The sequence below is a fragment of the Caenorhabditis remanei genome, chromosome II (genome assembly GCF_010183535.1).
Source record: "Caenorhabditis remanei strain PX506 chromosome II, whole genome shotgun sequence".
In the NCBI taxonomy this organism is placed as follows: domain Eukaryota; kingdom Metazoa; phylum Nematoda; class Chromadorea; order Rhabditida; family Rhabditidae; genus Caenorhabditis; species Caenorhabditis remanei.
Genome location: NC_071329.1, coordinates 17,996,178 through 18,011,349, shown reverse-complemented (window position 1 = coordinate 18,011,349; position 15,172 = coordinate 17,996,178). Strand labels below are relative to the sequence as shown.

Sequence of the window (15,172 nt, the reverse complement as noted above, 5' to 3'; positions counted from 1 at the left end):
AAATGATCTACTAGGTGTGATCTACACAGCCACGTTAAAATAAAATTGTTACAGTAACCCAGGAAGCCGTGACGGGATCTCAAAGTTAGTTAGCCGATTTCAACCGATCTCAACCGATCTCAATTTTTGGAAATTCCCAGAACGTACACTCATCTTCTCCTCAGAATATCTAAAGATATGCGTCTGGCGCGCCATTGACGCGTTTTCGAAGTTTTACAGAATTGGGGTGTCTGGCGTGCCTTAGACGCTCACCAATCTTTTCACCAATCTTTACTTATCTGGGGCACCTTCGACGCGCTTAAATTTAGAATTTTTGTTTTAAGATGTCTGGCGTGCCTTTGACGCGGGTTTGACCGAATTTTTTCTATCTGGCGCGCCTTCTCCGTCTCCTCGTCTTCTTGCTCTCTCTCGTGTGTACTTCTCTATCCTTTTCTTCACGTGAGGCCCTCCGCCGCCGCCCATCAGCCGGGCTGCTCTTCTCCTCTTCTCATTTTTCTCTTTTTCTCTAGCGGACTCTCCGCTTTTATAGCACTATTTCCACACGTGCCGCATTTTCTTCTCAAATTTTCAATTGGAACTCACTATGACTGAAGCTATGGATAAAACATGTATGGAATATGTTCTGAAATATATGAATCCAAATTTGAGGTGAGTTTTTGTATGGGCTGAAAAAGTTGGAAAAGGAGTTTTCTGAAAATGAATTTCCTACTATTTTACATTATTGGAAAGCCGAAAATACGCTGATTTTAGATATATATATTTAGTTTTTGCAATCGACATCTGGTATTCGAGAAAAACAAGGTCAAAGTTTGGCAAAAATGACAAATTATTACCTCTTTCCAAGCCCAAATTGCACAAAAATTCAAAAATTCACCATTTCTATTTCAAATTGTGCGAAACCTCTCAAAAATTCCTAAAAATCGCATATTTTCCATCAATTTTCAGTTTTTGAGTTTAAAAACGCGTCAAGAATGCGCCAGACAACCCGTTTTTAAGACGAGAAAATCTGAAAAGAAAACGCGTCAAAGGTGCGCCAGACATCCCATTTTTTCGGAGTTTTGGATTTTCGAAGCGCGTCAAAGGTGACCCAGATAATATGATTTTGAGATAAACCTTAAGAAAACGCGCCGACGGTGCACCAGAAACTTTCAAAAACGCGTCAGCGGCACGGCACGCCAGATAACTCATTTAAAAGTCATTTTTACTCATTTTCTTTTAAATTTTTTTTGGACTGTCTGGCGCACCTTTGACGTAATTTCTTTCCAGATTTTCTCGTTTAAAATGGGTTGTCTGGCGTTCCTTTGACGCGTTTTTGAACTCAAAAACTGTAAATGTGCGATTTTTGAGAGTTTTTGCACAATTTGATATGAAAATGGTGAATTTTTGAACTTTTTGAGCAATTTGACTATCAGTACGTTATCAGTTTATGTTGTGCCTGGTTTTTATCATTTTCGTTTTTAATCGTCGCAATTGTAGATAAGCGAGTCTACATGTTGTCTAGGCCGTTTTTATGACAAGCCTTATCAAAAAAAAGTTGATAAGACCTGACGCTAATTCAAGATAAGACTGCGTTTAATACTCACAACTTTCCAATTTTCTGAACTGATAACAATTTTGATAAGGCCTGGTAATAAAAATATACTAGACAACATGCAGACTCACTTATCTACAACTGATAAGACTGAAGACAAAAATGATAAAAATCAGGCTTGTTTAAAACAATTGAGGCTGATAAGGTACTGATAGAGAGCATTTTTATTGACAGATAATGGTTTTGATAGAGAAATAGTTGTTTATAAGACGCTCAATGTCTAAAACTAACTAATTTCCAGATCCAACCTCTCCCGAAGGTGCTCCACCATCCGTCCTATCGAAGAATCCCTGGTTCTCCCCATCCAAACCCTCTCCGTCACTCCCACTAGCCTCCAAGTCAACGACATCACCTACAATCTTGGTATAATCCGTCATTATCCGATTGAAAAGACTCCAGAGTCGATTCAGGAAATCAATGAGCAAGGAGGGTTGAACTATGACGTGGATATTTATGGGATTAGGTATGAGCCGGATGTTCCGGAGACGACTAGAGATCCATGGAATGCCGGAGAAGGATACCGATTTCCGACAAATAGAATTAGTGAGAAAAATATGAAATTGGTTAACGAGGAGCAGAAATTTATGGATAGAATAGAGGAGTTGCAAGAGGAATTGCTGGTATTGCAATTAGATGACCCTGATATGAATCGGAAAAGGATAAACCAGCTGCAAGAAGAGCTGACGCCTCTCTACCACCGATATAAACGCACTTCCCCGCCCTTTGATCATTATATGTTGCTAACTATCCTAAAGAACGGAGCGCCGCTGAAAATAGAAGTTGTCGGCTACACAAAACTTCTTCCAGACGCTATGAAGTACTTACAGTCGAAAGTGATCGGGAATCGAACCCTTATAGTAGACACCCTGAGGACCGAGGGGGCCATCTTGGACGGTCTTAAAATAGTGTCAGTGAAAAGTTTGGATATAAAAACGAATGCTACAGAGGTCTTAAACTATCTGTACTACTCCTTGAACCCCCAAAACCTATTCGATTCTCTGGAGATTCATGGCGACTTTGCGTTTAAGCACCCGCTGGTGCAAACTGCTCAGAAATTGATATTCAACGATTTCGGCGATGAAGGAAGATACCAAACCATGACGACTTTAAAAAATCGGCATGTTCTTGTGACACATGAGATATTTTTCAAGGAACATGTCATGGATTTGATAGAGTTTTTAATGGTAGAAGCCGAGCATGGAAAATGTTATCAATTTCGAGTGCATGAAGATGTGATTGGCGAGGTGCAGATGTTAATGGAGGCGCTGAAGGAGGTGGAAGGAGCGAAGGTGGAAAAGGCGAGGTGAGTCACTCTGTGTGTGTCTGTTTGTCCAAAATCACAACTGACTAGGGAAGATCATTGAGTTATGGCACGTGACCAATATCAATAGAAAAAGTGAGCTGCATTCGAAAAACTCAACTTCCTATCGCTCGTCCACGTTAAAAACCCGCGATTTGGTTGAGCAGCGACTCAATATGGGACGTGACTTATATCATCGGAAAGCTCAAATCAGCCTGATTCCAAATATATACTCAGTTTTTGCCCGCGACGTCTGGTGTTCGAGAAAAACAATGTCAATTTCTGGAAATGTCAAATTATTGCTTCTTTTCTAGCCCAAACTGCACAAAAAATTCAAAAATTCACCATATCCATATCAAATTGGCATATTTTCCTTCAATTTTCAGTTTTTGAATTCAAAAACGCGTCAAAGGTGTGCCAGACTACACCATTTTTAAGACGAGAATATCTGGAAAGAAATTGCGTCAAAGGTGCGCCAGGCAACCCAAAAAAATTCAAAAGAAAACGAGTTAATTGGCGTGCCGCTGACGCGTTTTGAAAGTTTCTGGTGCGCCCACGGCGCGTTTTCGGTTTATCTCAAAATTATATTATCTGGGCCACCTTTGACGCGCTTCGAAAATCCAAAAGTCTGAAAAAATGGGATGTCTGGCGCACCTTTGAAGCGCTTCCAAACCATAAAAATCCAAAAAAATAGGTTGTCTGGCGTGCTTCTGGCGCGTTTTTGAGTTTTTGTTTCTGGTGCGCCGTTGGCGCGTTTTCTTGAGATATATCTCAAAATTATATTATCTGGGCCTCCTTTGACGCGCTTCGAAAATCCAAAAGTCCAAAAAAAGGGCTATCTGGCGTACCTTTGACGCGTTTTCTTTCCAGATTTTCTCTTTTTAAAAATGGGTTGTCTGGCGTACCTTTGACGCGTTTTTAAATTCAAAAACTGGAAATTGATGGAAAATGCGCAATTTTTAGCAGTTTTTGGGAGTTTTTGCACAATTTGAAATGAAAATGGTAATTTTTTGATTTTTTTGTGCAATTTAGGCGGAAAAAGTGGAAATAATTGGACATTTTCAAAACTTTGACCTTGTGTTTCTCGAATACCATGCCTCAAAGATAAAAACTGAATATATATTTAGAATCAGCGTTTTCTCAGCTTTCCAATGATATAGGTCACGTCCCGAATTTTAAAATTTTGACACCATATCATTGAAATAAACAAAAATTGAAAAAAATCACTGAAAAATGAGAGATTTTCTGTTGAATTTTATGTGGAATCCTAAAAATGCCGTATTTTTTAATCTCTTGAAATATAAAACGCGTCAAAGGTGCGCCAGACATCCCATTTTTTTTGGACTTTGGATTTTCGAAGCTAAACGTCTCATATGAATTCAAACGGTCTTTTTAGCCAAAAACTGAATCAAATCTCTCTGTGTGTCTGTATGTCTGTGTGTCCAGAAGCCAAAATTAACAATTACAATTCAATTTTCCAGCTCCCTGATCTTCCCCAATTCCATCCTACTCCCAATGGCCAACTCACTGGAGCTCCTCGTCGACTGTCTACCGGATCCACAACTCTCTGTAGATGATAAAAATGTCTATAATTTCAGATTGAAAGTCCAAACTGAGACTGAATTATCCGAATCTGGTGCGCCTATGACGCGTTTTCTATTCTCTTCTTCTGTGTAGTAATTGGCATACTGATCCTCCCTTTGACCCCTTTTCTTCCCATTATTTGCATATACATTCTTCTCTTTAGCCTCCCGCCATCTGCCCCTTCTCTCTCGCCATCTTTTTTTCTCGGCGTCTCTCATTCTCCTATGATGTTTCTCATCTCTCACTGTCCTAACCTCTCAGGCCCCCACCAATCTTATTGCGAAATACGTTCATGTTGAGAAATAAAAAGACTTGTACATACTCATTTCTCTCTATAGATGCATTGCACGAGTATGACTACTGCTCTGAATGAAAACTGCATGAAAGCGATTATGAAGGACTTGGATCCCGGCTTGAGGTGAGTATTTTATTTTTAAAAGAGATTAAGTGGAATGTTACAGTATCTATTATCTGAAAAATTCAAGAAAATTTTGATTTTTGGTCGACTTTGAATGGTTTCAAGTAACTTTTCATTATGATTTCTAACACATTTCAATAAAGAAAATCAGGGAAATCGTGAATTTTAGAGTGAAAAATTGACGGAATTATCATGTGAATTTCAAGCCGATGTTTCCCTTCTTGTCAACCGGGTCAAAAACTGAATCTATATTTGAAATCAGCGTGATTTCAGCTTTCCAATGAATTAAGTCATGTTCCACAACTCCACGGTCAGAAAACTTAAATTTTACTTTAAAAACTTTAAAAAATCTGTTTGAAATTACAGAAAAAGTAATTATTCGGACTATTAATTGAACAACAACAACTGGAAATCACTAAAATCTATTTACCACGCTTCAAACTCAATATTACGAGCTAAAAAATATACCAAATTGTAGATCTCAATGAGTTCTATGACTCTGTTATAATTTGAGCCCGATGCTAAATTGTTAGTGCGCCGCGGGCCCGGAAAAAGGGCCAAAAAGACAAAAGTTGTCAAAAAATTCATTCTAGGCCGGCCCGTAGTCGATTGCAAATAGCAGATCCGTCCCGTATTATATCAGTGACATAGTACTTGCTGAGATCTACATTTTGGTATATTTTTCAGATTATAGTATTGAGTTTGAAGCAAGGTAGATAGGGGAATTTTAACGATTTCTAGTTGTTCCTCAATTATTTTCCATAAAATAAGCCTCTATAACAGAAAATATGGGATTTTGGCAGTTGATAAAAGTAGTTTTATTGATTTTTGACAGACTTCCATCTAGAAATTTTGAAAAATTGTGATTTTACGACTTATAAGTTCAAAATAGTCAAAATGATTACTTTTTCAGTGATTTCAAGCGAATTTTTAAAGTCTTTAAAATAAAATTTAAGTTTTCTGACCGTGGAGTTGTGGAACATGACTTAAATCATTGGAAAGCTGAAATCACGCTGATTTCAAATATATGTAGATTCAGTTTTTGATCCGGTTGACAAGAAGGGAAACATCGGCTTGAAATTCACATGATAATTCCGTCAATTTTTCACTTTAAAAGTCACGATTTTCCTGATTTTCTTTATTGAAATGTACATGGTATGTATATTAAAAGAAATCGATGGAATTGAGGTACAGTACAGTACCATGATATACAATTTGGCCATATTGATTAGGGAAGGTCACCGACTCGGTCTGGAGATATGGGTCGTGACGAAAAAAGCAAAAAAAAAATTGAAAAAGTGAGCTGTATTCGAAAAACTCAACTCCCTATCGCTCGTCTACGTTAAAATCCCCCGATTTGGCTGAGCAGCGACTCAATATGGGACGTGACCTATATCATTGGAAAGCTAAAATCACGCTGATTTCAAATATAGATTCAGTTTCTGCCCTCGAGGCCTGGTATTCGAAAAAAACGAGGTCAACGTTTGTCAGTCTGTGACTTGGTCGAAACTTTGACCTCGTTTTCCTCGAATACTATGTTTCAAGTGCGAAAATTGAATATATGATTGGAATCAGGGCTTTCTCAGCTTCCCGAAGATATTGGTCACGTCCCGTGACTTCCGATGACCTTCCCTAGTTGTAGTTTTTAAATTTAAAACATTTTTCTCGCGCCTTCCATCAAAGTTTCTCATCTTCCAGACTCCACCTCTCCCGCACCTGTCCCTCTCTCCGTCAACTCGACCAAGAAATCCCTCTGAAAATCCAGAATCTCCATATTTCCACCTCTCGTCTCCATATAAACACGACCACCTTCAAACTTGGCATAGTACGTCACTATCCCGATGTGGACACTCCGGAATTTGTGAAAAAAGAGAATTCTGAAGGCGGGACACCATATGACGTGGATATTTATGGATTGAGGAGGAGCTTCAAGGCGGGAACTCCGGATGTCGATTATCATGAGCAACAACCAGAGGCGGCATGGATAATTGAGATGGAACGTTTACAGGAGGAGCTGATGGAACTCGAATTGTACCGTAACCCGGATAAAAAGAAGATCGAAAATCTACACGGACAACTTGCCCCTTTATACCATAAGTATAATAACACAACACCTCCATTCGATAATTACCTTCAATTAATGGTAATTAGCAAGTGGTCTCAAAGAATTGAGAAGATGTCTTACGGGAAGCTTCTCCACCAAGCGATGGAGTACCTGGTCTCCAGAATCTTTGGAAGACGTCGGATCTTCTTGGATTCTCTCAAACTACAAGGAGTCCCCCTTCCTTGTGACGTCCACCTGATACAAGTCAATGGAACATGTGTCACACCGGATGTATTGGAGCTTATGTGGTATCTCCTGCCAAATTTGGAATCTTTGGATTCTCTAAAAGTGTGTGACGAAGATGACGAAGAGTTTGCTGACACTGACGCCGAGATGCTAGTTCTCCACAGCTTCCCTGGAATCCAACACCTGAGAAAACTAAAGAATAAGGAAGTTTTTGTAAAACAAGACTGTTTTTCTGCCCTGGATGTGCTGCTGTTGGTGGAGGATTGGTTGATGACTGGAAGGGATCTCGGCACATGCTTCAAGTTCGAAGTGGATTCGGATGAGATGGATCAGGTGTTGAGATGTCTGGAAGATATAGAGAAGATGGATAATGCAAGGAGAGCGGTTACTGGGTAGGTCTATTGGATTTCAATTTTTGGAAAACCAAAAAATTCTATCTAAAATCGTCTAAGATCGTCTAAGATCGGCTGAGATCGGCTGAGATAGGTTGAGATCGGCTACCTAACTTTGAGATCCCGTCACGGTTTTCTGGGTTACTGTAGAATATTTTTTGTAACGTGGTTGTGTAGTCCATACCTAGCCCTTTATTTTTGTAGTTGACAACATTGTGATAGCTCCGCCCATTTTTGAGATATACGCCTTTAAAGAGAGGTAGCAAAGAAGAGCATGTGCACCGCCGATACCCCAGCCTGTCTGCTATTCTTCTTCAAAAGCGCATTTCTCTGAAATTGATGAAAACTCAACAAATTTAATTTGAAAATCTGAAAAACGTATCCAAAATTAGTCATTTTTTACACCAAAATGCGATTTTTGCATCAAACTAACCGGAAAATTCCATTTCTGACGTTAAAAACTACTTAAACCCTAATTTTCCATGTTGGAAACCACATTTTTAGCAAAAACCAAGTTTATCCAAGAAGGGCTTGGTCAAGAAGCACCACTAGGAGAATGGGTACCAGGGTTTGATTCCGCTTGGGGTCAATTTTTTAAATTTTTGGTTTTTTTGTTTTTAGTTTATTTTATCTTGAAGATCAAGTTTAGGGCTACATTTTTGTAGTTGACAACTTTTTGATTGCTCCGCCCACTTTTGAGATATGCGCCTTCAAATTTTGATAGCAGAAGAGAGTGTCTAGAGAAGCGAGAGAGTTTAAAGGCGCATATTTCAAAAGTGGGCGGAGCTATCAAAAAGTTGTCAACTACAAAAATGAAGGTCTAGACACGATCTATCGATTGATAAAAAAGTTCTAAAATTTTGATTTACCATAAGATCGGGATGGAGTCTGAAATTCGGGAATTTTTTCAATATTTCAAAAAAAAAATTGTTCAAATTTCTGTCTATCCAGATGCCCAATTTCTTTTTTTCCTAATTTTCTCATTTCCAGATTTGACTTCTCCCCGAAATGCGTTGTGATACCCATGCCGAACAACACAATGGAACTGATGGCAGACTACCAACAAGACTCAAAAGACAACAACTTATTCATTTTCACATTAAAAGTTCAAAATATTGGAGAATGTGTGTCAGTGCCGTGTTTGGCCATGGAATGAAATTAAAAAATAAAATGTTTTCTGAAAAATATTATTTGTAAGAAAGTTAAAAATGTTCTTCAATTCTCAACTGCTCTGGATCTGAACGCTCATAAATTCTTGGCTCCTCATTGAAACTGAATGTGCTCCGAGGTTCAATTTCAGATTGATCTCTCAGCTGCCACGTCTGAGAAATTTCCAAGACATCTAGTGCAGAAACACTGTTCCGGAGGTGTCGAATTTGTTTTGCGTATGGGGAAGTCTGAAAAAATGTTATTAAGATTTTGAAATTTTTACTAGGGTAGGTCATGGAGTCAGTGTGATATCATTATAAAGCTGAAATTACGCTGATTCCAGATATATATTCATGTTCTGCCCTCAAGGTCTGGTATTTGAGAAAAACAAGGTAAAAGTTTTCAAAATGAAGATTTATTGCCTCTTTCAAGCCCAAATTGCTCAAAATATTCATAAATCTACCATTTTTATATCAAATTGTGCGAAAACTCTCAAAACTGACTAGAAATCGCATATTTTTCATCAATTTTCAGTTTTTGAATTTAAAAACGCGTCAAAGGTGCGCCAGACAACCCATTTTTTCGACTTTTGGATCAAAGGTGGTTTTTTGAGATTCGGACACACCGACAGACAGGCAGACACAAAAGTTGTGTCTTTGGTGCACCCTTAGGCTCAAAAGTCTCCAAAATAAATGTTTTTTCAAAGCTTTCTAACCGTCCAAAAATTTAACCAAATTTTATGATATTAATATAATTTTGAAGGTCTAGATTTGGTTTTTCTTATAAACTACGTTTTGAAGTTCTGTATCAGGTGTGAATAAATGTCAGATTCTCATTAAAATATTTAAAATCAACTAGCCAAGACGATTCAGAAAAGAACCTACAAGCCTAGGCTCGGAACATTTTTGGGTCTCGACGCGAAAACTACAGTAACCCAGGAATTTTGTTGCGAGACCCGAATCGATCAGAATATACGCTTGTGGGTACTTTTCTGAAAGCTCTCAGCGCGCCAAATCCAATGGAAAAACTAGTTTCGAGTTTCTAGGCCACTAGGTAAATTCCTAGGTCATGTCACTATGTCAAAGTCACGCTGTGACCTTCCCTAGTAAGAAGGTGCGGACAATTGGTTATCCAACCGCAACGCGACCGCTCCGCAATAACTCATAAAATAATTTTCACAAGAATCAATACTTTATTATTTGAATAGAAAATTAATTATAATTATTTCCAAACAAAAAACGTGAGCTCAACATGAAACGGGAACGCCCCACTTTCATCCATATGAATATACGCCTTAACTCCATCAGGCCGCCGGATTTGAACGCTTCCAACACAGGTACGAATGATTCCTCCAATTCTGAATAATTATAATTTTTAATTAGTAATTAGCAATTATGCTCCAACTCACGTGTCCTCTACTACCCATGGGTCCTCAATCTCCTCAATTGGCAACTCCATTCCCAGAATCTTTCCCTTGAAATTCAACTTTTCACCGCTAATTTTTAAGTAGTGCAGGTTGGGGTACTTCCCAGACATCCATGTTTTAAGGAACATGTTTAGATGTCTATTCGTCAGTGAGGCCCACGACAATTCCATCGAGACACAATTGGAGACACAATCCAATAAATTTTTGAGTCCGAACCAGCCGGAGTGTTTTATATAAATGTGCTTTGGGTCATTTCGATAGCAGAATTTCGGAGAGAACTTGTGAAAAATGGTCAGGGTGTCTGTGATCTTTATCCTCTTGAAAATACCCTCCAGAACATTTTCGTCGAGCTCCAGAGGCGTTAACTCCAACAGTTTCATCTCCGACTGTCTCGCCATAACAAATTCCATAACCCGCTGAAAATCCTGGAAGTTCATTGAGTAGCCGGTACGAATTTTGGTGATAGGACACTTGAAAACTTGGATTATGTGGAATACAAGGGAAATCCAGTCAGCAGATTTCCAATAAAGAGTCCGCCACCCCTTGGCTTCACTATTTCCATTTTTTGTCATCATCACACTCATCCATTTTGCTGTTTGGGTGATAATTATATTGTATGAATATTTTTTGGTATGAATGATGATATACTTGTCGAAGGAGACCTCCCAACGGTGGGTATTTGCAAGGAAAATCAATCGAGACACCTTTCGAGACGTTTGCGACAGGTTTAGTCTGAAAATATTTTGCTGAAAAAGTGAGAAAATAGGAAATAAGTCGAACTTACAACTCAATCGGATCCAATGGCTTTAAAATTTCAGCTATCGCTAGAATAGGGAGGCCGAGAAGTTTAAGGGGAGTAGTCATATTGATTGAGTAACAAATAACAAGAGTGAATGGACAGGGACAATGAGGTAGAGGATAGAAGACTGTGGGAAAGGAGTAAGGGCGCTCTAATGAGACTCCGCGCCATCTGTCACTGCGGGGATCTGGGAAGAATTCAGAAGGACAGGACCCGGTTTTTGGAATGGCGGAAGGCATAGTTGTCAAGGGCCGTGCCGAGCCGAGAGAAAATTTTCAAGGCCCGGCCCGGCTTCAAAAAATGACCCTTTTTTCCAATTTTTTTTCGAAATTTTTTCATTTTTTCATCGAAAATGTGACCATTTTTCAGAATTTCTTCTTATTCTGAATGATAGTCGAAAATTTGACTTTTGTGCGAAAAAATTTCAAAAATTTGAAAATTTGGCTTTCGCGTCAATTTGCGCGGGCCTTGACAACTATGGCGGAAGGCGTAATAAAATGTTATTTTTTACATTTTTTAAAGACGATTTGGCTTTATTTTGTTGTAAAAACCCCCTGAAAATGATGAAATCGTTTTTTTTATAAAACCGATAGCTTTGCTGTAAAAAAGCTCAAAAAACATCTGTAAATTCGAGTAGGCAAACAAATTTTTTAAGCTGCCAAGGAAATGAGTCCAAATCAGTTGAAATCGGTGAAAAAATAACTGAAAAGTGCTCATATTCATAATTTTATAGTTGGAAACAGGCAAATGCGGTGAAAATCTCCATTAAAAAAGTTTTTTTTCGAAAACTGGTCGAAAACACCTTTTCTTACTGTAATTGGCTGAAAATAACTGAAAAAAGTCGTCACAATTTCTGGAAATCGTTTTTTTCTGCTGGAAATCGGCGATTTCCAATATATATAGCAATCGCAAAAAAAATTTCAAGATTCTTCATTAAAAAAGTGGTCTAAAACTCTTTTTTTTTGACTGTGCCTCAAAAAAATTTAGAAAATCCGAGTAGGCTGAAAAGGTACAGTATCCCTTGAAAGAAAAAACGGCGAAAATGGAGGAAAAATGAGGTGAAACACGAAGAAATTGGAAAATCCCACGGTGTAGTCCTCATGGACAAGTTGTCCACGAGGAGTACACGACAAGATTTTCAAATTTTTGGTTTTCTTTCAATTTTTGTCAAGTTCCAGGTGCTTTAAAGTGCGAAATTATCTGAAATTCGAAAAATCTGAATTCGTGTAGTCCTCGTGGACAACTACGATAACTTGTCCTCGAGGACTACACGGATTAATTTGGACTGTGGAATCAAAATTTATTTCCAGATCTCACAAAACTCATCATAACTTCCTCAGATTTGCCTCAAAACCCACGAAACCTGATTTTTCGGATTCAGCGTGTCGAGACGCTTCAAATGAGTATAATCTTGCCTAGTTTCTGATCTAGTTGGGTTTCACCACGAAAACTACAGTAACCCCGGATACTGTAGTTTTCGTGGCGGGACCTAAATTGCTCTAAATCTAGGCTATTCTTCCAACTAAAAAAAACTTTTTTCTCTAGTTAAAAAGTACTTTTATTCCAATATCAAAAACAAAATGACACAAATCTCCTTTATTCATTCATCATATTTCTCTGCCATATCCCTAAAGAACTCGGCCGCATCATTGTTGCATCTTCCACTCGCAAACGCATCAATCGTCTCAAAAAGTACCAGACGAATACTATCTTGACACTCCGGACGGACGTTTCCGATTCGGCAGATTTGACTACAGATTTGTTGGATGTCGTCGGTGAAATTCTGAAAAAAAAAGATATCGATGATAGCGATGATATCGATGATATCGATGATAGCGATGATAGCGATGATATCGATGATAGCGAGAATAGAGATGATTGCGATGATAGCGATGATAGTGATGATAGCGATAATAGCGATGATATCGATGATATCGATGATAGCAATGACAAAAAAACTCACCGACTGGTCAGGCTCCGGTGTGTTGTTCCGTGAATGCGGCGTTCCTTCCGATAAATCAGAAATCTTTTCTAGTTTCATATTCTGCAGAGCTGCATTAATCTTTGTCACGGCTGCCGGAGCATTCGAGTTGATATCATCCATTTCTGTATCCTCATCAACTCTCCTTCGCTTCTTCGCTGAGATTCTGTCTTGATTTGGTTGGAAGTCGTGCTTGGTACTTGATGGCGCCCTCTGGGTGTCTGGATGGTTTAATCTCTCTGTGGAGAATGTGTCGACGGTCCATTTCACCGCGTACTCGAGTTGTTCGCCGGTGAGGTTGTGTTGGCGGTGGATGTGTTTGCGGATGAAGGATTTCCAGCTAGAATAGGAGTTTGTGGCTTTAAAGAAGCAGAAAACTATAAGAAACTTTTAAAATTGCTTAAACTTGCTTCATTTCCCGTTCTCCTAACTCCAAAAGGCCATGTACTCCAATCGGACAAGCTCAGTTCCTTGTTCTATTACTTTTTTCACATTTATATCAAAAAAATAGAAAAAACGTCGTAAATTTGTTGGAAATATTTCTCCAAGAATATCTTGTCCGAGAGGACTACACGGCAGCGCGGAAAACCTCTTCCACCTAGGCTTAGAGATTAGGTTCTGAGACGTTTCGAAACCAGAAATTTGAACACCATTTGGCAACCTTGACATTCCAAAACCAAAAACCGTTGAAGAACAAAAAACCCTTGTTGAAAAATGTCACAGTTTTTCAGTCAGATCCAGTCTGAGAGAAATGAAAAGTATATTTTTGAATTCAGCTAATTCTCAGCTTTCAGAAAAGTACCAACATGCCTATTTTATATTTATTTTTGGTCCCACCACGAAAACTACAGTAATCCGTGGTTTTCGTGTCGGGACCCAATATCATCGGAACCTAGGCTTGTGGGTACTTTTCTGAAAGCTCTTGTTCTCCCAAATCTGATAAAATCATTGAAAAACTGCAAAATCGAGGTTTTCGTGGTGGGACCCCTAATTTTCAGAAAATTGGAATTTTTTGAAACCTACTCATGAGTATAGTTTTCTGAAAGCTGAAATTTAGCTGATTTCAAAAATATAAATTTTCCTTGGATATGACTCAAATTAAGTGAAATACAATAGGAATCAAAATTCGAAAAGTTTCGAAAATCTGTAACTTTTGAATTTTTCATTGGTTGGTTTTGGGCTCAAATGATAGGTCACGGTTTAGTTTATTTTTGAAAAAATTAATGAGTACTCACCGAATAGGCGTCCTACAAATCGAGCATTCATAAGGTGTCAACTCCTCATGCACCGTTTCATGATCTCGTAAACTCGATTTTGTCTTGAATTTTTGATCGCAAATCTCACATTCGAATGGTCTCTCGTCTGCATGAACGACTGCATGGTCATTTAGGTCTGGAAAAAATAAAAAGTAATTGAGGTAAATAAGGTAATTAATATTACCAAAAAGACGTGCAAACGTTTTCTGGCAAGTATCGCATTGGAAATTTGCTGGTGAGTTGTCCATGGGCTGAAAAAAGTGATATTCTCGATAAGAATCACAAAAACGGAACAAAAACCGAGCAAAAATTTGAAAAATCTACAGAAAAATACAATTTCTCGAATGAAAAACCACTTTTCTCATGGAAAAATCGAACAAAATTGAGGGAAACGTGAGTTTATGCACTGCGGAGAGCATGAAAACGAGAAAAGAGTGTGGGAAAGGAGAGAGATGGGAAGAGCCGCGGAGCATTAGAGAGAGGAAAGAGCAGAGAGGGAGCAGACACGCGGCTGGGGGACGAGGAGTCCCCCTTGTTGCTCCGAGAGCTCACAGGGGGGTCTTCGCGTGTTGTGTAATGAGATACGGGCTCGGAGGAACTTGTGGTTAAACATTTTGCAAGAAAATTTCACAGAGACACTCCGAATTTTGGAGTGCTGAAGCAAATTTTTGGCACGATTTAAAAAAACGAGGAAAATTTGTGTTTTTTTTAACGATTAATTCATTTTGTGAAAACAGCTGAATTGTTATTATTCATTAACAGTTTTCAGATTTTTCGACTTCGAGATATGCGGATTTTGTGCATTCAGAAATACAGAAAGACAATTCGCAACTGTTTTATTTTTCTTTCGAGTAATGCAGGACATCCGGACGATAATGTGTAAAGACAGAGTCATTATATCTTATAAAAATGTGGAAATGTAAATAAATGTATGGGTGCATACTCAGATAAACTTTCAATACTGACAATTTGATTTCATTATGTTG

General features: G+C 38.5%; 4 protein-coding genes across 4 annotated transcripts; 2 read left to right on the top strand and 2 right to left on the bottom strand.

The window, feature by feature from the left end:
- Nucleotides 1-583: 583 nt before the first annotated feature.
- On the top strand, nucleotides 584-4,568 carry GCK72_007787 (uncharacterized protein; the record flags this gene model as incomplete). The annotated part of the gene is made up of 3 exons (XM_003107081.2): nucleotides 584-648; nucleotides 1,833-2,894; nucleotides 4,373-4,568. The coding sequence occupies 3 exons, from the start codon at nucleotides 584-586 to the stop codon at nucleotides 4,566-4,568; spliced, it is 1,323 nt and encodes a 440-aa protein (XP_003107129.2).
- Nucleotides 4,569-4,813: 245 nt separating this feature from the next.
- Nucleotides 4,814-8,731, top strand: GCK72_007786 (uncharacterized protein; the record flags this gene model as incomplete). The annotated part of the gene is made up of 3 exons (XM_003107164.2): nucleotides 4,814-4,893; nucleotides 6,592-7,575; nucleotides 8,566-8,731. The coding sequence occupies 3 exons, from the start codon at nucleotides 4,814-4,816 to the stop codon at nucleotides 8,729-8,731; spliced, it is 1,230 nt and encodes a 409-aa protein (XP_003107212.2).
- A 1,214-nt stretch (nucleotides 8,732-9,945) lies between these two features.
- Nucleotides 9,946-11,014, bottom strand: GCK72_007785 (uncharacterized protein; the record flags this gene model as incomplete). The annotated part of the gene is made up of 3 exons (XM_003107283.2): nucleotides 9,946-10,081; nucleotides 10,133-10,882; nucleotides 10,935-11,014. The coding sequence occupies 3 exons, from the start codon at nucleotides 11,012-11,014 to the stop codon at nucleotides 9,946-9,948; spliced, it is 966 nt and encodes a 321-aa protein (XP_003107331.2).
- Nucleotides 11,015-12,549: 1,535 nt separating this feature from the next.
- On the bottom strand, nucleotides 12,550-14,434 carry GCK72_007784 (uncharacterized protein; the record flags this gene model as incomplete). Its single annotated transcript, XM_053726446.1, has 3 exons — nucleotides 12,550-13,270; nucleotides 14,166-14,322; nucleotides 14,371-14,434. 3 exons carry the CDS (start codon nucleotides 14,432-14,434, stop codon nucleotides 12,550-12,552), a joined length of 942 nt encoding a protein of 313 aa, XP_053590640.1.
- Between the last annotated feature and the right edge of the window lie 738 nt (nucleotides 14,435-15,172).